We start from the raw sequence: 20,817 nt of genomic DNA, 5'->3' as shown, positions 1-20,817 counted from the left end.
CTTCCGCGGGTGCATCGGCCGTCTGGGACACCCAGACTAGCAAAAATGTCGAAGAACCATCAGCCGAACGAGGGAAGCATGTCGTCGTCCCCGAGACGCATCCTCCCCTGCTCCCGTTGCCCGGAACTCAGCGTGGCCCCCGTCTCTTGGGAGGCCCCTCATGCACGACTTGACAGGGATTGGTAAAGATCTGTGAGCAAGAATTCCCCATAACTGATTGTGGTTATTACTGGGGAATTTCCGCCGAGTGGGCAGACGACTGCTCTGATGTTTTTACGATTTGCCATCCCAAATTCCCCATTGGCTCCACACTGAGTCAATACCATCGCCTCCCCTCTCCTCTTCCTCGTCCCATTACCCTGTTAGCTCCAGTAGACCTAACACCAACACTGGCCCCGCCGTCTTTTGCTTCCCTACGACTATCTATCCCAACTTACTACTCTGTGCCGATTCAGGCCTACACGACACTGCTGTCACAAAAGGTAATTTCAAGAGCCCGCTTCTCCTTCCTGATTCCATTGCTTTGATCTTCTTGTTGCTAGGCTGGCTTACGGCATGCCGCCTTTTCGGCATCGAGGGCCGTACGTACGTACCCAGTTGTACATTCGCCGCTTGTTTAGCCTTACGTAGTTGATCCCTACCCTTCTTCGTCATCATCCTCACCTCCCTCCTTTCATGTTCTGCATCAACTTACCTTCTTTACCATCTAGACTGTCTTCGACTTTCCTGGTCAACTTTACCGTGCTTTTGCTTCTTGGGTAGCAAAACTGAAGCGCGGTGTCCAAACCTGCGCAGTTTTCTGGCCCATCTGTACCTCCACACACACCGTTGAGCTCCCGCTGCTGACGCGGCGTTTGAGCGCATAGCGGTAAAACTATGCAGAGCCTGGTTCTACCTGGTCCGACCTCACTCCTTTCTACGCCATTTGGGCGGCCGGCGGAAGCTGAAGACGGCCTGTCCAAATTACGGGCGAAATTCAGCCCTCACAGGTCTGCGCATCAGGATTACCCATCCCCGCCCATGTCAGAACCTCAATCCCCAGCTCGTCGACCAGCACAGTCTGTTGAATCCGCACGCCTATCTTATTCCCAGCCTGTAGGATCGTCTCAACGACAGGATAGCTTTGTTCAACCTCCTGCGCCACCCTCAATATACGATCCACGTTCATCAATGGCAACACACGTTCTCCCTCCGCAGCGACCACTATACCCTGGGGAATCCCAGCCCAGGGACCAGGCTCTCTCTTACCAAACTGGACGTCCGCTCCAACATCAGCCTTATGGACATTCTATTCTCCAACCCTATGGATATGGCTACCAGAATACCCCTTTGCCACCTTATGCTGGAGTGCAACACCAAGGGCCTATGGTTCAGCCAACTGCGATGATTGCACCACCACCAGCCAGGCCAGCCAAGCCAGCCAGAAGAACCAAAGCACATGTGGCGTCAGCCTGTGTCAATTGCAAGAAGGCACATCTCAGCTGTGACGTTCAGCGCCCTTGTGGTCGCTGTGTGGCTTCTGGTAAACAGGTTAGTTGCCCTTGTAAAGTCATTAGACCTGTAAGTCTGTTCCTGACGATGCTGATTCCGGAAAATAGGAGACATGCAAGGATGTGCAACACAAGAAGAGAGGGCGGCCGCGACTCAGGGACGACAGAGAATTCGCAAGAATGGAAGAAGGTAGACCGACCAGCCAACTGTTGGGTGCTCCACCTGTTGAAACCCCTGTTCACCATTCGACATACCCAGGGTCTCTTCTACCCCGAGCCCCTGATTCCCAGCGCATGTTTGGGGGCACTGCCCATCAGCGAGATCTCCCAAACGCCAGCCTTCCCTTACCGGTATCTACGACGAGAGACCCAGTCGCTGCCCCACTGCCTCTGCCCTATAGCACGGGAGCAAGCCCGGTATACCACAGTCTTCCAGTTGCATACCTGAGCTTGGACCTGATGATACAAAAAACAAATCATGCCTTTGCGGAATTGGTATCCTTTTTGGGAGACGTCCAGGGTAAGCATCTTGGCGATCTGCTGGAGCCCAGGCAAAACGAAAGTCTCCAGCGATTGCGTAACGAACTACGCGATGAGCGCGACGAACGTGAGCCGGCTTACATGGCACCCATCACTCCTGTGGGACAGGATCCCATGCGATCAGTAATGGACGCTGTCTCAGATCAAGAGATTGACCACTTCACTCAGGGCTCCACCAACAGGTCCATCTACCTCAGCTTCCGTGCTCCAGGTGCAGAGCCATATCAGTCGCTGCAAGTCCAAATCAGGCTTGCGAAGATCTCACTATACTTTGTGACGCTGGTTGTGATATCACCACCAAGGCTCGCAGCCCCAAACCTACTCACCCAGCAGCTTGCTCCTCCTACACCAAACAACGCACCCCAGACAACATCTGCGCTAAACAACGCACCGATATCATACCTCACGCCACACCAGTCCCGTCGACCATCTTCAACCAGCTCCGGGCCGAGCTCACCGTACTACAATCTCTCGGCTGTCCGAACGTCCTTGCCTATGATAAGCCCCGGCTCCTACAGCAGTAGTCCATCTTACGGCTACTCGCCTACCGCAGGCGCAGGTGCAGACACTGGATACTTGCCTACCTACCAGCCTCCCACCCAACCCAGCACAAACACATACCCTTCGCCCTACGGATCCACCACTCGACCGCCCACGTCGTCTTCGCAGCAACCCTTCCGCGAACTGAACCGCCCCGCACGTCTCGAGGGCCTACACCTTCCGCCCATTCGAACAGCACCCTCGCCCCTCGGCTCACCACTGCATATTGAAGCAATGAGCACGGGTGCTGCAGCGGCAGCAGAACATGAGCGTGCTAGACCACTAGAGTCGCTGGCGAGTGGTGCCGAGCAGCGAAGACTTGAGTCTCCTGAGACAGTGAAGCGGAGGCGATTCGATATTCAACAAATGCTGGAATAAGTAAAGAGGGGGTTGGGAAAGCGTTCACAGGGATATCAAGGGTTGATTTACCTGCTGGTCGGGTTTTCTTCTCCTTTGAACTGTCTTTTTTACGTCTGTCTTCCAGAAAACGGTGGAATGCATGCATATGATGGAAACGGGGAATGATTCAACTCGTTGTGTTTTTTCTTCTACTTCACTCTAGGTTCTGTTTCTTTTTTCATTCTGTTCTTCTTTTTCCTTACCTTTTTGCATTTTGGCAACTTAGTACGATCTCCGCATGATTCCGGCGTCTTTCTTCACCATGTTCTTTCTTGCCTCGGCATCTTTTTTTTCCTCTCTTGTTTTCTCTTGCCTATCGCTTTTTTTATTTCCTTAATTGTCCATCATGTCCCATTTTGTTGAGCTTGCAACAAACCATTTTTACCTTAAAGATACCACGAACTCCTATTTTTTCTCTCTCCTCCTCTCACTTCTTCTTCTCTTCTTCACGCCCCCCTGAGCTCGGGTCAGCTCGGGGCGAGCCGATTTCCAACCAAAAACAAAACTATTACTTAAGCATTTCACTTTTGTTCACACCGTTTGTGTGGATACAATATGAAGGGGGCGCGCATTTGCCACGGACATCGTACGACTGAGGCGGGCTTGGGGCTGCTAGGCTCTTTTTTTTATCATTTTGAGACTAAGCAGGTTACGAAAGGAGGATATACCCTTTTTTTACCATTTTTCTCTCCTGATTTTTTGCCGCAAATCTTCGGATAAGCTATCTTTTTCTTGGTTCGTTTATGATGGGATTTTAAGGTTTATGGGGTCGACAACATGTCATACAGACGTAGAGCTAGCTACATGAAATACTTGTATTGCATTATTTTTAACGAAAAAATAAGTTCCATGACATTATACAACCCTTTTACTCATACATTACTAAACACATTTCACTGCGCCCCCTTTAGGTTACTGATAGTTACTCATCTCGCTCAACCACTAATTTAGTCTAAGCTTTCCCACCGCGGCTATCGGATAAACCAAACAAAAAAAACGGGCGAAAGGAAGGGCAAAAGATATGCAAAACAGCACTTATCCTTTCTCCGCGCACCCCCCCCCCACCCCTCCTCCTATACGATTTTCAAGAAAAAAAATTGATGACCTGACGTCCGACCTATGCATGCTCTAAAACCGCGCTTAAGTCAAACCCCCCCTTAGCTTCAAACCTTGGGTGTTCACAAACTCTAAAGGGCGGGATCGGCGGGAACATGACGAAGGGAACTCGGGCTGGGGGGGAATGGTGGGTAAAGTTGCGCTACTGGCTACGGAGGGGAGTCGCCGAGCTAGGCAGAGGAGCGGATGAGAGTCCGGTTGGTTTTTTAGGATGATTAAGGATGTGATTGGGTTATGGTTAGGTTGGGCGTTTGCAGTTGGGTTGTATGTGTGTAAGAGATGGGTTCGGAGATACATGTTGTGAGTGTGGGGACGCGATGGGGTACTAGTTTATGTATGTATGTATTTGTATGCAAGGGATATAAGTAGGGGGGTTGGTGGGAGGGGGAAATAATAAACTAAGTACATTGGGTATCGAGAAGAGACATGAGTAGCTTTGGTGTGCCTTGAAAGGAGAGAGCGCAGAAGATATGGCGGGTCTTTTTTTAGAGACAATTGGCCATGTGTGATTTCTGGTCTTCTCTTGCGGCAAGTGGTAGGGTATTGTGAAGAAATTTCCGGGTCTACGGTAAGGTTGGCGATAAGCTTAACCTAAGGCCTTGACCTTCTTTTTCTTCTTCTTTACACCACCATCAGCAGCAGCATCTGGTTTTTTGCCCTGCTGAAAGTCGCGCCAACTGTTGATTCTTGTGTCGCGTGTCTTCTCCCATGCCTCGTCTTGCTCTCTCTTGCGCTTGCGCTCCTTGGCCTCTTCTTCCTCTTTGCGCTGTGCCCTGCCCTCCTCGCGCATCGCTGCCTTCATCTGCCTCTGCTTCCTTAACTCATTCTCCCGTATCACCCAGATAGTTTTCTGCCGCCACTCCTTGGCAAACTCTTCACTGCGTGTTTCCTCGTCGTCGGCTGTGAGCTTCTTCTCGCGCATGAGCAGCATACGCGCATCGGCAATGTTTTCATCGAGCTCTGCGCGCAGCTTCTCGTCGAGCAGCACCGTCTGGGCTTTCTTGAGGCGGTCGAAGGCGTCGGGGGCGAGCTCGTTCTTCGTCTTGTCCGGATGGATGAGGAGGGACTTTGCGCGGTAGACTTTTTTAATGTCGGATTCGGGGACACCGGGTTGGAGGTCTAGGACGGCGTAGGCATCGAGGCTGAAGACGCTACGGATGCGATCAATCTCTGCGTCCTTGTCGAGCTCCTTGCCGATGCCTGCGAGCTCAGCATCGATGTCCGCCATGTTGACGTGAGGTAGATTGCACGTAGAATGGATATGTTTCAGACAGCTTCAGTCCGTCAGAGTGAGTGTTAGTGAGGGTATCAAGTGTAGGCACGATTATCGGCGCTATGCTTGGTCTTCCTTGGAGGAAGATGAAAGGTGAAGGTAAGCATCGCAGCGGTGATGGCCAGCCATAGCAATCCCCGCGGCGAAGCGCACAGACCATCTAAAGTTCTCCACCAAAAAGTTCTCTTGAGATGCGACGCGAAAGCCTCAACTCCAAATTGCCCGAGGAAAGTGTCCAGCGCCAGAATGGCTGCACCAGAAATTACCGGTCGCGCAAGGCCTACAAAGGTCAAGAAGCGTGAGAATGTCCAGAAACGGAAGCGCGACGATGTAGATGTGGAGAAGCTGGAGCAGGCAGTTCAGGACCTGGTAGGCTTGCGAAAACATCGCAATTTGACAGGGCGCATGAGACTGACTGTAGACACAGGACCCCAAGCAAAGCTCCCACAAAGACTTCACCGACCTGCCGCTCTCCGACCCGACCAAACAAGGCCTCAAGTCTGCACACTTTGCCGTTATGACCGACATCCAGGCCAAGGCGATTCCGCTTGCGCTCAAGGGCCACGACATACTCGGCGCTGCGAAGACGGGAAGCGGAAAGACACTTTCCTTTATCATCCCCGTTCTGGAGAACCTCTACCGGCTGCAACACGTTGGGCCAGACGCAGGCCTGGGCGCTTTGATTCTGTCCCCGACCCGAGAACTTGCCATCCAGATTTTCGATGTCCTGCGCAAGATTGGAAGACATGGCCATATGTTTGCTGCAGGTCTTCTTATTGGAGGCAAGAGTTTGCAAGCTGAGAGGGAGGCTCTAACTAAAATGAACATACTTGTCGCAACACCAGGAAGAATGCTGCAGCATCTGTCGCAGACAGCCGCCTTCAACGTTGACGATCTCAAGATGCTGGTGCTGGATGAAGCGGATAGGATTCTTGATATGGGTTTTCAGCGGGATGTGGATGCAATCATCGAGTATCTGCCAAAGGAGAGGCAAACACTGCTCTTCTCCGCTACTCAGTCTAAGAAGGTGTCGGACCTTGCACGTTTGAGTCTCCAGGACCCCGAGTACGTATCAGTTCATGCCGAGGACAAGAGCGCAACGCCGAAGGGACTCACGCAAAACTACATTATTTGCCCTCTGGAGGAGAAGCTGGACACTCTGTGGAGTTTCATTCAGGCGAGCAAGAAGTCCAAGATCCTTTGCTTCTTCTCGTCTGCCAAGACTGTTCGATTTGTCTACGAGTCCTTTCGTCATATGCAGCCCGGTATCCCACTGTTGCACATCCATGGTCGCCAGAAGCAAGGTGCTCGATTAGACACAACTGCCAAGTTTTCCTCAGCCAAACACTCGTGTCTCTTTGCAACCGACGTTGCTGCTCGAGGTCTGGATTTCCCTGCTGTCGACTTCGTCATTCAGGTCGACTGCCCTGATGATGTCGACACGTATATTCACCGAGTCGGTCGAACGGCACGATACAACCGAGAAGGACGTGGTGTGCTTTTCCTAGCACCCAGTGAAGAAGAGGGCATGCTGAAGCGTCTGGAAGCCAAGAAAGTGCCCATCGAGATGATCAATGTGCGACAAAAGAAGCGCCAGTCAATCAAGGATCAGCTGCAGAACATGTGCTTCCAGGACCCTGCCTTGAAGTATCTGGGACAAAAGGCCTTCATGACACATGTCAAATCTATCTATCTACAAAAGGATAAGGAGGTCTTCAAGCTGAAGGAATATAATCTCGAAGCATACGCGGCAAGTCTGGGTCTCCCAGGAACACCAAGGATCAAGTTCTTGAAGGACGACGACAGCAAGCAGAAGAAACAGGCATCGAGGCAGACTATTGAAATCTCTGATTCATCAGATGCTGAAGAAGTCACGAAGACAGACAAGCCTGTGCGGACTAAGTACGATCGCATGTTCGAGCGCAAGAACCAGGATGTTCTTGCAGAGCATTACCAGAAACTTGTTAGGAACGAAGACGAGGAGGCGCAGGCAGACGAGTTTAGTGGGGCTGGAGCGGCGACCAACGGAGACGACGATTTCATGGCTGTTAAACGACGGATTCCAGCAGATGACGAACCCGAGGACCTCAATACCGACCAGGACCCCATGCTTCCTGTGGGCGGTCGTGTTGTCCACATTGCTGGCGCATCGCAACCCATTGTTATTGACAGCCATCGCCGAGAGAAACTTCTTCAATCCAAGAAGAAGCTTACCAAGCTCATGGACAAAGGCAAGAAGCTCGTCTACGACGATGAAGGAAACCCACACGAAGTTTACGAACTCGAAGACGAAGAGCAATTCCGCGCCAAAGGTTTGCCAGAAGAGCAACGACAGAAGTTCATCGAAGCCGCACGTGAAGAAGTTCAAAATGCCGATATCGAAGACAAAGCTACCGCCAAGGCAAAGAGGAAAGAAAAGTTGCGGAAACGCAAAGAGAGGGAAAGAGCTGAGATGGCTAATGCTGACGACGATGCAAGCGATGCAGGCGTGGTACTTCCAGATCCCGGCGAAGACCTCTTGGCAAACTTTAGGGCAGATGCAGAGTATAGTGATGACGATAAGGACATGTCAGAGGAGGAACGACAAGAGGAGCCACCCAAGAAGCAGAAGAAGTGGTTCCAGTCTGACTCTGAGGACGAAGAAAAGGTCGCAAAGAAGAGGAAGAAGGCAAAGGCCGCGCACAGAGTCGAGGAGCTCGAGACGTTGGAGGATATGGAGGCGCTTGCTGCCGGCTTGCTAAACTGAGGTCATTGTGTTGTGTTTCTATAGTAATCCTTTTCCAAAATACCATCGCGTTTCATCCAAGTCCTTCCTGTCACCATTCTCCTGCTGTTTCCCTAGGAACGAATAACTTCTAGACTGCAATCACCTGCAGCCAATGTGGCTATAACAGGCGTCAATGTTCTCAAGCCTGGATTCGAGCCGCCGGCTGAAATACCCCTGGCCGGAGCACAATATACATATTGGTGTAAGATCTTAATATAAGCTTAATATAAGCTTACCGAGATATCGGATGTTCTACGAACAACATCCGTACCACATTACTGGGTACATAAAAGGCTGTATATGCACCTTCCATCGTGTTCTATGCAATACCCATCTGGCTATATGTATACGGCAAAGGCCCCCAATGCAGCCTGTCACTTTCCGGGTTTTCTCAACATACGAGTATCGGATGTAAGTTTGTAGGCTATTTGGGATAGACGAATAAGGTACATGCGGGTATGTTGCTAATTTTGGGAGGGTGGATTAGGNGGGGGGGGGGGTGAATCAGGAGAGGGAGAGATTGGGAGCTGAAGGTAGGAGGAAGTTGAAATAAGACTTGTTTTCCGGTTTGTAGTTGTATCGTGAGAATTCTACAGGAGCACTGAGCATCAACAATCAAGTGAAAAGTATCATTTATTACTACACCCCAGTCGACTCGAAGAGAGGACACCCATAGCAAGACAACCCAGTCTCCAAACCACACCACCAACAGCCAAAATGCGCCTCTTCTCTCCGCAGAGTGGTCTGCTCACTCTATCCTACGCAACCCTAGCCCTCAGCATCCCCCTTCCCAACCCCACCCTCTTCAGCTCAAAAAACAATATCTTCCTCACAACCTGCACCACGCGCTCCATCCTCACAGACGAGACCTCCTCCTCCGCAATCCTCTACGCCGGCACCCCCTCCACCACCAACCCCACCGCCATCGGCACCGTCGCCTCCGCCCGCGCCATCCAATGGGCAGGCTTCACGCGCCGCGTTACGCTCGATGGCGCCGGCGTGTTCGAGAGCAGAATCGAGCGAGGCGCGGATGCGCTTCCCAAGAGCGAACTTGCGGGGTATGCGACGTTAGAGACTAGAGCGGTAGCAGGAGGGAAAGAGGAATATGCGTGCTTTAGGGATGGGGAGGCGACGTTTAGGTTTGTGGGGGGGATTTTGGGTGAGGAGACGACGGTGTGTAAGACGGAGTTTTGGTGTGCGAGTTTGCCTGCCTAGAGGGATTGGGGTGTAGGAGATGATTGGACAGGGGTGTTCGGAGTGTTTTTTTTTGGGCTGAGGGGAGTGGTTGGTAGGGTGTGTCAGTAAGAGTAAGCAAATTGGGTCAGTGAGCGGTACATGATGCTACTTTCATGGAGTGTTGCTTCGGGTTGGCGTGTTGGAGGGGAGTATGATGGATGTTGTTTATCAAGTTCCAGTATTGAGGACTGGATATCCTGGTTACTTTTGTTGCTATTCAGATAAAGTTTCGATCTCCCCACGGGTACTAATCTACACGTGAAGATATACTTTCTGAGTATCCGCCTTTTTGGTCTAGCGCCTTGGCATTTGAGAGTCCCTGACGCTTACTATTGCACACTTCACCACATAGACTACTTCTCCGTGTTTGTCATTTCATCTCCAACCAGCAGCACGCTGTCCTGAAAGACGAAGATTTAGAAACGGGTTTACGGCATCTCGTCGGAAGGCGTTTACTCGGCGCGCCACTGACTCGTCTCCCGTCTTGGCTGTCTCGTCCTGTTCATCTCAATATCTCTGAAATTCTCATGCATAGCCACCGGTGTTCTGTCAGCATGTGGTAAGTATTGGATTTTCTGCATGCATACTAGAGGGGTGAAGATATCACCGACGGTTTCACACAGTAGAGGCGTATGCTGGGTTGCGGAGTACTAATGCCTTCATATATTACCACATTTATTACCCAAAGATCGGGGAGCCTTGAATATGGTCATTCAAATTACTGGCCAGGGCGCAAGGCTCGAGCGTGTAGTAGCTGTGATGAACTATGGCAAAGTCAAGGCTGTTCATGAAATAAGGCCTCGGTCTTGGTAAGCTTGATAACACTAGTGGCAGGCGCATTAATTTGCTGTTTTCTCACTAACCCCTTCCTGCACCGTTCTTCTGATTTCAAACTGCACCCTACAACAGTCACCATCAATACTTTCTCACGCCACAATCCCTACAATGCATCGATACAAATGCGGTAACAACACCTTGTGTCAGCACGTTCTGGGCTCTCGGGTGGTCGAAAGAATGTTGTTTCCGGGCCGCAGTCTCCACAAAAACTTTTCCAATCACCAATTTCTCCGCTGCCAAGAGGCGAGCCCCCACCCGTCCCTTGCCGGCTCCGCCCACCATGGACAAAGCTCTACGTTCAGGTTCTTCAGTGGCCCATTCAGATAGAAGGATTGAAGCTGTGCCACCGTTGAGCGGCAAAAGTTAACGGACATCTCCATAACAGTTATTTGGCCCCCCCTCCCATAAACCAGGCCTCCCATACTTAGTGTAAGATCTAACTATATCTATCTTATTTTACATGAGTAAGGCAAAAGAGAGAAAAATGAGAAGATTCGCCTCTCTCTTTATCTCCTCTCTACACTGCATCTTTCCTTTTCTTTGCACTTTTTCTATTCTACCTCCAATTTTCAAGATGGAAGTAGAGAGAGAAGAAGTGAAAAGAGAAGAAGGAGAGTAGGGAGTAGTGTGAGATAGAGAAGGACAAGAATAGAGAGAGGTGAGAAGGGTTAAATTACAGCGCTAGATAGATTGAGTATAATGTTACAGATCTATCCTATCTAGCTATACATAGTGTCGCGCTAGAGAGTGCCCCTATCTCATTGGGGGTCAAATAACTGTGATGGGGATGTCCGTTCACCTTGGCCCCGTTAAGCGGGACCCGCATAGATTAATTTCATGATGGCTGCACTAGTGCCGGAATTTCAAGCAAAGGGAGCAACTACTACGATAGCAATGGGTGGTGTATATAAGGATATGATGGCTCGGACCTAGTCCCAGTACCCACGGGTTTCCCTCTTGCTTCACCAAAATCCGTGGCTCCATTCTATAATCTTTGTCTAATAAGATATACCGGCTCGCCACCATGCATCTCCCAGTTTTGACCTCCTTGCTTTTGGGTGGCAGTACGACTGCTGGCACCAATTTGAGCAAGCCATGGTCTACATGGATGGCTTCGTCTTTCTTGTCGAAGAGCCAGAACATTGACAACCACTACGTCGCCGCAGTCATCCACGAAGGCATCCAGAAGGCTGCAACCACACAGAACGACCGCGCCCTCCTGAAATATGCCTCTAACGCCGTGTCTTCCATCGTCGCAGCCGACGGTACCCTCAAGGGCTGGAACTCGACATTCTATACTCTGGACGACATCCGTATTGGAAACAACATGCTCTACTTCTGGAACTCTGAAGGCCGCAAAGACAACAAATACGTCATCGCGGCCAAGGGCCTTCGTGAGCAGCTCAACCGATGGCCTCGTACTCCCGAAGGAGGATTCTGGCATCGTGCTCCTGTCTACGCAAACCAGATGTGGCTAGACGGTATCTACATGGCCGATACCTTTTATGCGACCTACACATCCTACTTTGAGCCTCAAAACATCACCGCGTGGAACGACATTGAGCTGCAATTCGACCTTATCGAGAAGCACTGCCGCAACTCAACCACCAACCTTCTCTACCACGGCTACAGCGAAGACAAGTCAACTGTCTGGGCAGACCCCGAGACAGGTGCTTCCCCTTACGTATGGGACCGCGCTCTGGGATGGTACTTTGTCGCGCTTGTCGAAGTCTTGGAGGTCTGGCCCAAGACCCACGCTGGCTACTCTAAGCTCCTCAACTACTACAAGACGCTCGCCTCTGGCATCAGGAACGTCCAAGACACCAAGGGTGGATGGTACCTCCTCATGGACCCGGAGCTTGCTGGAAGAGAAGGCAACTACATCGAGTCGAGTGCAACTGCCATGTTCACTTACTCATACCTGAAGGGAATCAGGCTGGGACTCTTGGGCAAGGAGTACAAGCAGCCGGCTACCAAGGCATGGAATCTGTTGCTGAGTGATTTCATCCAGTTCGAGAAGAATGGCACATTGAGCTTCACGGGTACCGTGACAGTTGGAAGCTTGAAGGGCGATGCCTCGTATGAATACTACACTGGTGTCGAGAAGCTGGTCAATGATGGCAAGGGTGCCGGTGCCTTTATGTATGCTGCGACTGAGGCCGAGAAGGCCAAGTTGTAGATTCCGAGCCATTTCATGCCACTGTAAATACCGAAGAACTTTGTAAATAGTGTATATATTTCAAGAAAAACTTCTTTTTCTTTCTTCCATACCGGATAGGTTTTGCCGACATGATTCGTGATATTGCGTTTCTGCCAAGCTGCCTTCCCCGCTCACCAAGCAGTTGCCATCGTCGAGCCTCGCCATATCTCACCCACAGACCTACACAAAGACACTACATTTATTGTATCCAGCATCGAGTCTCGAAAATGCCTACTTTTCCCCAGCAATATTAGGGAGTCTTGCATTGAGCGGACAAGCCGCTACCCGGGCAACCCGTCATAGGCTGCCAAAAATAACCGACGATGCGGAGCCCCTAAGCAGCCCTGTGGGGCTCCAGCCACTCGCAAGCCACCTCCCAGCCTCAGATCACCAGCTGCGCCCGAAATGCTGGACGGGCAACAGCTAATCGGTGTCGGTGGCATGGTTCAGGTGACGTGGGCCAATGTCATATCACACTCGTATTTTCTGTGGATATTTCTTCACCGTCTGGCTGTCCCTGATTATTTACTTCTTCACCGACCCTTCTTTATAAATTCCCAGTACTACAACAAACACCACCAACCACCTAGTATATACCCGACCATTCGCTCGCTCATACATACCTCCCATACAACTTGTACGTCTTCTTCTAGCACACCATACCTTTTAAACCCCAAACAAGATAACTAACACCACACTCAGAAATCCTAGCTACAAAAAAAATGTCCCTCGCACCCTCCGCCACATCCAGCGCCCCGAGCGCCAGCTCCAGCGCAGCAGCATGCAGACAAGCAGACTTCACCCAGTTCCCAACGGGCGACGCCGCCTGCGCCGTCGGCAGCATCAGCGGCGTACCCTCCAACACCACCGACGTCCTCTCCAGATGCTGCAAATCCGCACCCGTCGAGGAATTCAACGGCGCCTGCGGATACTACTGTCTGAGCGTCGAGCAGACGATTCGCGAGCTGCAGACGTGTTTCATGGAGAATGGAGCTAGGCCAGGCGATATCATGTGCAATTCGAATAATAGTGCTACTGCGACGGGGACGCCAAGTAAGACTGCTGGTGCCAGTCGCACATCTGGGAGTGGGACGAGTGCGACGGGGGATTCGAAGGGGGCGGCGCCGGCAGTTACAGTCAGTAAGGTTGGGCTGGGAATGCTGGGCATGGTGATTGTTTCGGCGATCAGTGGTGCGCTTTTGTGAGGGTGAGGACTGGTGGTATGAAGGCATTTTATGGGCGTTTCCCTGGTCGGACTGGATGATGATTTCAATGAGGGTTCGATTGTAGAATTACTAATGATATGTTTTTTTTCTATTCAATCCGTTTGCTTTACCATGTTATGCTGACGTTGTCTTTTTCGTCATTGGCCTAAAAAGGGTTTTTGGTAGGGCTTATTTGGCATGATTTTGCATCTTCGTTGTAAACATCCACTTGAGTAGTCTTCATAATACTCCAATTTCGCTGTCTCTCCCCCAACTCTAGTATGCAACGCTCGCTTTCTTCGTCGTCATCTTGCAGCTTGGTGCGGCCCTTGGAAGCATAGTGCGAAGGGACCATATCAAACTGGCTGGTGGGTTTTTGCGAGACACCCATGGCTGTGGCAAAGCTCGCTGGGATGATCTTCGGGAACAGACTTAGGATAGTGTTTCGCAGGAGCGGAAGGTTTGCGACGATGATGCCGACGCAGACCTCGTTGATGCTGCAAATACTCAGATCAATAGCATCCCACATCATCTCTTGTGACTTGAGAAGCTTGGTGGTGATGGGGATTTTGGCAACGGAAAGCCCGGTGCCACTGGTGCCATTTGTGAGCTTGCGCGTTGTGCATTAGTCTATGTTGGGTACTTACACCAGCGCCAGTAGGAAAACAATTCGGACGCCCCACTGCGTCTGCTTGCTGAGCTGAATATGCCTTAGGTACACGATAGGTGCAGCAGCATAGATCTAACAGTCGTTAGACTCGATCTTGAAAGTCCATGTACACTCTACTCACTAAATCGGTAATGATATTGGATGCAATCTGCACGTAAGCCGTTGCATCACTGACTGCTTCAGGCCAACACTCTCCCTTGACACTAAAATCCCACCGCGAGTAGTAAGGCCGGCAGTACGCAAAGTGCAGTATAAGCATCATGACAAAGTTGCATAGCACTACGATAACAACAGATGTCCAGATGAGAATGCGATAGCTGCGTCCAAAATCTAATGCCATCAAGTAAGCGCAAATGGACGCCTTGACAAGGAACATTGCGTAGACGTTGAGACACTGCGTAATGAAAATCATATGTAGTTCGTACGATGTACGCCCTGATACAAGCCACCATGGATCTGCCATTAGACGGCCTTGGCCACCTTTTGCCGCGAGTACTGCGTAAGGTACGCAGCCCAGGAAGTTTAGGATCTGAACGGATGAATCAGCTTGGCAGTACCGACGTGAACGAATAGACATACAACGCCTCCTGCCATGAGCCAGTCGCTAAGTCCTAGGTGTTTATTGATGTGTAGGCGAACGGTAAGTCGTAAGGCTGCTATTAGAGTACATAGAGTGGCCATTATGGATGCAGTAGATATGAGTTCGTTTCCTCGATTTGGCCATTCTTCGGGAGGTGATGATTTAGCCATTCTGGGAGGTCAAAAGAGGTTTGTGACGAGTAAAATCTGATTGGGGATTTCGAAGGGTGCAGGAGCTGCTGTAAGGGGAATGCCACTCTTTGAATGAGAGGACGTATCAACGTCGATCCACATACATAGGGCGGGTGATTGTACGTGGGGGATCTCTTGGTCGGAACAGCACATATTGGGTAATGTTGGACGTGAAGTTGACTGCCATCAAATGGCAAGCCGTTACAGAGTCAATCACAAGCGGCTTCATTCTACCGTCGCTGTTGGACATGTATGGTTGGCGAGGCACGCGAGCCACGTCACTTCCTTCGAAACGCTCCGCTGAGCTTATCATTGTAATTGCCGGATCTAAAACATGTTCTGATATACATATTTCAGCCTTTGCAGAAATTATGTAAGGTCTGATGGTCCAGAGTTCAAGGTTAGATCATGCGATTTCGTTGGGCGATGGTTTTTCTTTAGGGGGGTTTGATCAGATCCCTGCTTATATGTGACTTCCGCGGAGGGTTGCGAGGTGTTTTCATTTGATCTGGTGTCAAAGGTGGGGACGAATGTAAAGTTATGATAGGACGACTCATTGTTACCGAAGTCGCAATTTCGACGTGCCATGATTATTGGCTTTTACCAGAGAAACAAAGTAAAACTTCGTCGTTGTATGCACTCACCCTGAAGTAGAAGAGGACATCTGAGTATAGCAATACCAATGCGTATCTAGTCAGAAGACACTGTCAATGTGGAGTATCGGAACACGTGATCGCACCCATACCCGGACGAACAGGGGTACTGTTGCATGTTGAAGCAGTCCCCATGCGCTGCCCTCATCAGGTATAGTCGACTGGCTGTGCCACCCATAGCATCCTAGCGAAGTAACGCTGTTCAAATCCTTCATGCTGTGGCGAGTTGCGTCCTCGGAAGGTGAATGAGACTCTTTAGCTTGGAAAGCTAGCAAACATTCTCAATGGTTGCGGCATCTTGCGTCAAATCATATTAGTACAGCGCATCGAGAATTTTATATTGTGGTCAAGGGAACCCAAGGAAAGGTTGGTGATTGGTATAACATCATGAACGAGACGTTCCCCACTAGTAGCTTCCGTTTCTGTTTGGACGCGGGAACGGCTGCGGAAACGGCAGTTGCCAGCCATCCGCGGGCCCTTATTCTCCTCAAAGCCGCTAGTTCTCAATCCTTCCTTTGATCACTTCTGATGTTGACAATGGTCATGACTAGTACAAGACTAACCCTTCAATCAAAGATGGATATTACCATCGGTGTGTTACCTCCGACGACGAAGATACGGCACACGCCACAGCCTAGAATCAGTCTGGCGAGTGCGGCAGTTGCATGGAATACCAAAATTCTGTGGCGATCCTGAATATCCTTCTACAATCAATGTATGGCCTCTTTATTGGACTAGTTCCCTCGAAGCTTTCAGGCATTAATCTTTACTGGCGCCCAGCCGCATTGGCAGCTCGATCCTTTTAGGCGAAAGATCCAATTGTTCGACTCGAAATGCGTTCTTTCGTGATTTTTTCGCTATTCGGGCTGGCCGCATCAGCAGCTATCACGAACGAAACCACCTATGATTATGTCATTGTTGGAGGTGGTACAACAGGCCTAGTCGTTGCAAACAGGTTGAGCGAAGACCAGAACAGTAAGTCGCTATCCGTCACAACATCATTTCATAGACGTCCATTCTGAAAGGTTTCACCGACAGAAACGGTCTTAGTTATCGAAAATGGCGCCCTCAGCAACAGCACCCTTTCTAGTATCCCCGGCAATTCAGGTGGCCTAAACCTCGCAGCCATGTATGACATACACAGCGCTCCAGTCCCAGCACTCGGTAATCAAACATTCTTGGTAACAGTCGGTAATGTCGTTGGTGGCGGCTCATTTGTAAATGGCATGCAATTCGATCGCGGCGCCGATGCCGACTACGACGCTTGGGCGGAGCTGGGAAACAAAGGCTGGGACTGGCAGGGTCTGAAACCATACTTCATGAAAAGCAATCACTTCGACGCACCTTCGAATGAGACTACCGAGGAATTTGGCATCAAGTACGATGCGAAGGCTTACGGAAATGGCCCGCTCAAAGTGTCTATTCCAGACTACCAATTTCCTGATATGAAGACTATATATCACTCGTGGGATGATGTTGACATACCTCATCCGCAGGAAGGTTTCTCGGAGCCTGTTGGTCGTTATTGGTCGCCAAATTCGATTGACAAAACTACGGCTACGCGCTCCACTGCACGTACAGCGTACTATGATCCTGTCGCATCACGAAAGAATCTCAAGCTATTGACAGAAACCCATGTCGATGAAATCACTTTCTCAAGAGATAGAGCTGGTGTCTTGAGAGCAACTGGTGTCAAGTACACGCCAAAGAGTACCAACGAGCAAGCCCAGGTTTTCGCAGCCAAAGAAGTGATTCTCGCCGCCGGGGGTGTATTCACACCACACCTGCTTATGTACTCTGGTATTGGACCAAAAGACGTACTTGAAGCCGCGGGTGTCACTGTAAAGAAGGTAAGCCAGACGAACCGTACTCTGTATACTTCAACCCTGACATTTGCATGCCCACAGGACCTCCCAGCGGTCGGCTCCAATTTCCAAGACCACATCGCCAGCTACATGAACTTCGACCTGCAAAATCTTAATGCCGAGAACATGGGCGCCCTCAACACCAACGCGACATTCAACCAGACAGCGTATGTTGAATACTCGGAATTTCGTACTGGCCCGTATTCGGCCGGTAAATCAAACGGCCTCATCTTCCTCGCCCTCCAACACTTCTCCCCATCCTTCAAAACCACAGCCTCAAAACTCCTTTCCCAAATACCCACCCACTTCCTCCCAGAACGCTACTCAACCAACCCCCACCTCCTCGCTGGCTTCACCGCCCAACGCGCCATCCTCGCCACCCAACTCTCCCGCACCAACGCTGCCGTCGGCGAAATTGTCATTCAACCCTGGGGTCTCTCCGGCATCGCTAACAACAAACCCCTCTCCCGCGGCACTATCACACTAAACACTACGCATCCCGCTGCTTACCCAATCGTTCAATGGAACACCTTCCAGAACCCCGTCGACGCAGACATCATGGTAGCGCTCACGCGATTCAATCGCGCTCACTGGGCATCCTCACCCGCACTTTCTCGCTACAGCCCCGTTGAAACGAGCCCCGGGCCGCAGTATCAGACTGACGAGGAGATTATAGAGGGAAGTGTAAAGTCCGGGTCGTTGCAACCGTCGTTTGCACATCCGAGCGGCGGGTGCAGTATGATGCCTGAGGAGCTGGGGGGTTGTGTTAGTGACAAGTTGTTGGTGTATGGGGTGGCAGGGCTGAGTGTCGTGGATGCGAGTATGATACCGATGATTCCCGCGGCGCATTTGGAAGCAACTATGTATGCGGTTGCGGAGAAGGCGGCGGATTTGATAAAGAGGAGGGGGTAACGGGAGTTAGTTTGTGTGTTAAAGCGAGTTTTGTAAACTTTGAAGTCGAGTTTGTGGAGTGTGTTTTTGTGCGGTGAGTATGTTGGGTATGTTCGGGGTATGCTGTGGATGCTTCTGGGAAAAAGGGAAGGAGAGCTAATAAGCTTAGCAAGAGTGCCTTGGAAAAGCAAGGTTCTGATCAAAGAAGATTCATCAGTGAGGCTTTGTGAGATGGACCTTGACGATTTGCAACAACTGTTCGTACCGGCACTCCTATCCCATAGCAAACCAGCAAATAAAAAAGCAAAACTTCTTAGACATCAACCCTCCTATTCTCCTGCATACCTCAGATACAAACACACTACAATGACGTCTTTGCACAACCCCACAGCATCATCAAGCCCGTATACTTCTAAGCGAGATGTAGGACTCCATCACTCGATAAGGGGGGAGGGGGGTTTAGTAACACCAGCCCATCACACGCTCATCGCGCTACAAGTGAGCTGACACATACATGGCGATGTCGGCGACTTTCATAAGCCTTGCAGACTTTGCGTGGTGATTGGAGGGTCGCGATGCCTCTATTCTGTCAGTGGCGTTTGGGATTTAACCCTCAGGGCCCAGGCCCCCACAAAATGTGTCGTGACGAGATGCCATGTGCGTGGGAAGGTTGGAAATGAGTGGCGATTCCCTGGTGGGTAGGGCCAGAAACATGGTCGTAGGGGAGGGCGGGATGGAATAGGTTCAGCCTCCCGTAGAGGGGGGTGCGTGCGGGATCCAAGGGCGTTTTTTTGGGTCATGTCGGTAGTTGTGTGTTTGGGCCGAGTGTAGTGCCGATGGCAATGTGCTTTGACGCTTTTGTGGTCTGAGTTGGGAGGTGTGGGATTGGTGTAGTGTTTATTTTAGGTTGCCCGATGAAAGATGGTAGTGCGATCGGGAGGAGTGGTGTGGTGATCGGAGGACCAGTGAGGTCGAGAGATTATTGCTCGTGCTTGTTTTGTTCGAAATGAACTGGAAATGTTTTTTCTGGGACTTGGGTAGTCCTGAACAGTGTTGATGGCGTTTTGTGGCTAGGCAATTGAAAGCTGGGTCGTCCTCTGGCGTTCTGATATGGAATGATTAAACGGAAAATGTAATATAGTTCATGACTGCAATCTCGATCAGCTTTAACATTTGGTAGTGAACCCATGTCCTTGAACAGTTGAAATACGCCGAGATGCAAAAGGGGTACGGGAAGATCTGGAAATGTGGAGGGCGTCCAGGGATATCCGACATCCAAAGCCAATTGGGAAGAGGAGTTTCATCATAGTAGCTGAAAATAGTGGGTCAAATTGTCTATCCAAATCTCAGTTGTCTGAGTAGATTCAGTGCTAACTGAGACAGGAGAAGATTCTGTACAGTTGTTGTTATTGTTGCTAGTGATGAGGGTTGGTAGCGGACTATTGAGGGCTGAAAAAAACACTCTCTCGCAACCACTGCAACGATGATCCCGATGCGAACACGATGCGTGCATGCAGGTCATTGGGAGAGATGGACCACCTGTCATGAAGGATCAGTAGGCTTCCAACGGGCCAAGTGGGTAACGGCTGGCTGACGCGGTCATCGGTCCCAAGGGACAGGACAAGATGGGCCGCGGGGGCGGCATAGGTGGAGTGAGAGAGACAGGGAGGAGCATGGGACGTTGGGACGGATGGGCACTAGGACCAGGGTTTTTGTTCAACCACTTTTGTTGTGTGTGATGGTAGCTTACTTGCATCCCGTGCCGGGAGTGGGTAGCCATCCGATGCGTCCGAGTAGGCATACCCAGCCTTTGACAGTTACCTTGGAGGGAATAGCGTGCATAATGATTCTAGCAATTATCGTCACCTGAAGGCAAAGCCACGTTAAAATCGCCACCTATTATATCTTCATCCGCTATAATGGAATGTCATGACAGCTGTCAGAAGGGCCAAGTAATTCCGATTACCAGGACGGGGAGTAGAGTAGTTGAGATGCCCAGGCGAGTAGTTGCTGTTGGGCTGGAGCTGGAGCTGGAAGAGAATTTCTAAATAAGCTGAGCCTCGAGAGAGCGGATACGGGAAATTGGCGCTGTCCAGATTCCGCATCCGCATTTGAGCGCGTGTAAGAATGGGTCGTCACACATTGATGGGATGCGGTGAGGTTATTCGCTGGCGTACAGGCGAGAGCCTGGGATGGCCCTTGCATCTCGGCGGCCGATCCGAAAGACGCTTCGCCACAACGGGCAACGAGGCAAGGCAAGACCCTTTGAGCCCTCAACGACGACACGCGACAGGCGCGTGGTGGATGAGGGCAGACACTCAACGAGCGACGCCGGCTTGGTAGAAAGCGGCAGTCTAGATGACG

At 50.7% G+C, this 20,817-nt stretch overlaps 10 protein-coding genes across 10 annotated transcripts; 7 read left to right on the top strand and 3 right to left on the bottom strand.

Annotated features, from left to right (window-relative positions):
- Positions 1-337: 337 nt before the first annotated feature.
- COCCADRAFT_97414 (uncharacterized protein) lies at positions 338-634 on the top strand (the record flags this gene model as incomplete). Its single annotated transcript, XM_007714583.1, has 1 exon — positions 338-634. A coding segment is annotated over one exon (297 nt), but the record flags the coding sequence as incomplete, so codon positions are not given.
- A 242-nt stretch (positions 635-876) lies between these two features.
- COCCADRAFT_97412 (uncharacterized protein) lies at positions 877-2,948 on the top strand (the record flags this gene model as incomplete). The annotated part of the gene is made up of 2 exons (XM_007714582.1): positions 877-1,530; positions 1,599-2,948. The coding sequence occupies 2 exons, from the start codon at positions 877-879 to the stop codon at positions 2,946-2,948; spliced, it is 2,004 nt and encodes a 667-aa protein (XP_007712772.1).
- A 1,723-nt stretch (positions 2,949-4,671) lies between these two features.
- On the bottom strand, positions 4,672-5,313 carry COCCADRAFT_97410 (uncharacterized protein; the record flags this gene model as incomplete). Its single annotated transcript, XM_007714581.1, has 1 exon — positions 4,672-5,313. The coding sequence occupies one exon, from the start codon at positions 5,311-5,313 to the stop codon at positions 4,672-4,674; it is 642 nt and encodes a 213-aa protein (XP_007712771.1).
- Positions 5,314-5,604: 291 nt separating this feature from the next.
- Positions 5,605-8,104, top strand: COCCADRAFT_97404 (uncharacterized protein; the record flags this gene model as incomplete). Its single annotated transcript, XM_007714580.1, has 2 exons — positions 5,605-5,727; positions 5,786-8,104. The coding sequence occupies 2 exons, from the start codon at positions 5,605-5,607 to the stop codon at positions 8,102-8,104; spliced, it is 2,442 nt and encodes an 813-aa protein (XP_007712770.1).
- A 385-nt stretch (positions 8,105-8,489) lies between these two features.
- On the top strand, positions 8,490-9,340 carry COCCADRAFT_37195 (uncharacterized protein; the record flags this gene model as incomplete). Its single annotated transcript, XM_007714579.1, has 2 exons — positions 8,490-8,536; positions 8,935-9,340. 2 exons carry the CDS (start codon positions 8,490-8,492, stop codon positions 9,338-9,340), a joined length of 453 nt encoding a protein of 150 aa, XP_007712769.1.
- An 83-nt stretch (positions 9,341-9,423) lies between these two features.
- COCCADRAFT_97441 (uncharacterized protein) lies at positions 9,424-9,651 on the bottom strand (the record flags this gene model as incomplete). The annotated part of the gene is made up of 1 exon (XM_007714578.1): positions 9,424-9,651. A coding segment is annotated over one exon (228 nt), but the record flags the coding sequence as incomplete, so codon positions are not given.
- A 415-nt stretch (positions 9,652-10,066) lies between these two features.
- On the top strand, positions 10,067-10,565 carry COCCADRAFT_26657 (uncharacterized protein; the record flags this gene model as incomplete). Its single annotated transcript, XM_007714564.1, has 2 exons — positions 10,067-10,170; positions 10,271-10,565. 2 exons carry the CDS (start codon positions 10,067-10,069, stop codon positions 10,563-10,565), a joined length of 399 nt encoding a protein of 132 aa, XP_007712754.1.
- Positions 10,566-11,222: 657 nt separating this feature from the next.
- On the top strand, positions 11,223-13,603 carry COCCADRAFT_97474 (glycoside hydrolase family 105 protein; the record flags this gene model as incomplete). Its single annotated transcript, XM_007714577.1, has 2 exons — positions 11,223-12,324; positions 13,110-13,603. The coding sequence occupies 2 exons, from the start codon at positions 11,223-11,225 to the stop codon at positions 13,601-13,603; spliced, it is 1,596 nt and encodes a 531-aa protein (XP_007712767.1).
- Positions 13,604-13,769: 166 nt separating this feature from the next.
- Positions 13,770-14,954, bottom strand: COCCADRAFT_97437 (uncharacterized protein; the record flags this gene model as incomplete). Its single annotated transcript, XM_007714576.1, has 4 exons — positions 13,770-14,196; positions 14,251-14,345; positions 14,395-14,802; positions 14,853-14,954. 4 exons carry the CDS (start codon positions 14,952-14,954, stop codon positions 13,770-13,772), a joined length of 1,032 nt encoding a protein of 343 aa, XP_007712766.1.
- Positions 14,955-16,530: 1,576 nt separating this feature from the next.
- On the top strand, positions 16,531-18,474 carry COCCADRAFT_97452 (GMC oxidoreductase; the record flags this gene model as incomplete). Its single annotated transcript, XM_007714575.1, has 3 exons — positions 16,531-16,672; positions 16,736-17,547; positions 17,605-18,474. 3 exons carry the CDS (start codon positions 16,531-16,533, stop codon positions 18,472-18,474), a joined length of 1,824 nt encoding a protein of 607 aa, XP_007712765.1.
- Positions 18,475-20,817: the final 2,343 nt, after the last annotated feature.

Source organism: Bipolaris zeicola, assembly GCF_000523435.1.
Source record: "Bipolaris zeicola 26-R-13 unplaced genomic scaffold scaffold_84, whole genome shotgun sequence".
Taxonomy (NCBI): Eukaryota; Fungi; Ascomycota; class Dothideomycetes; order Pleosporales; family Pleosporaceae; genus Bipolaris; species Bipolaris zeicola.
The sequence above is the reverse complement of the archived record's forward strand: the minus strand, read 5'-3'. Positions and strand labels throughout refer to the sequence as shown.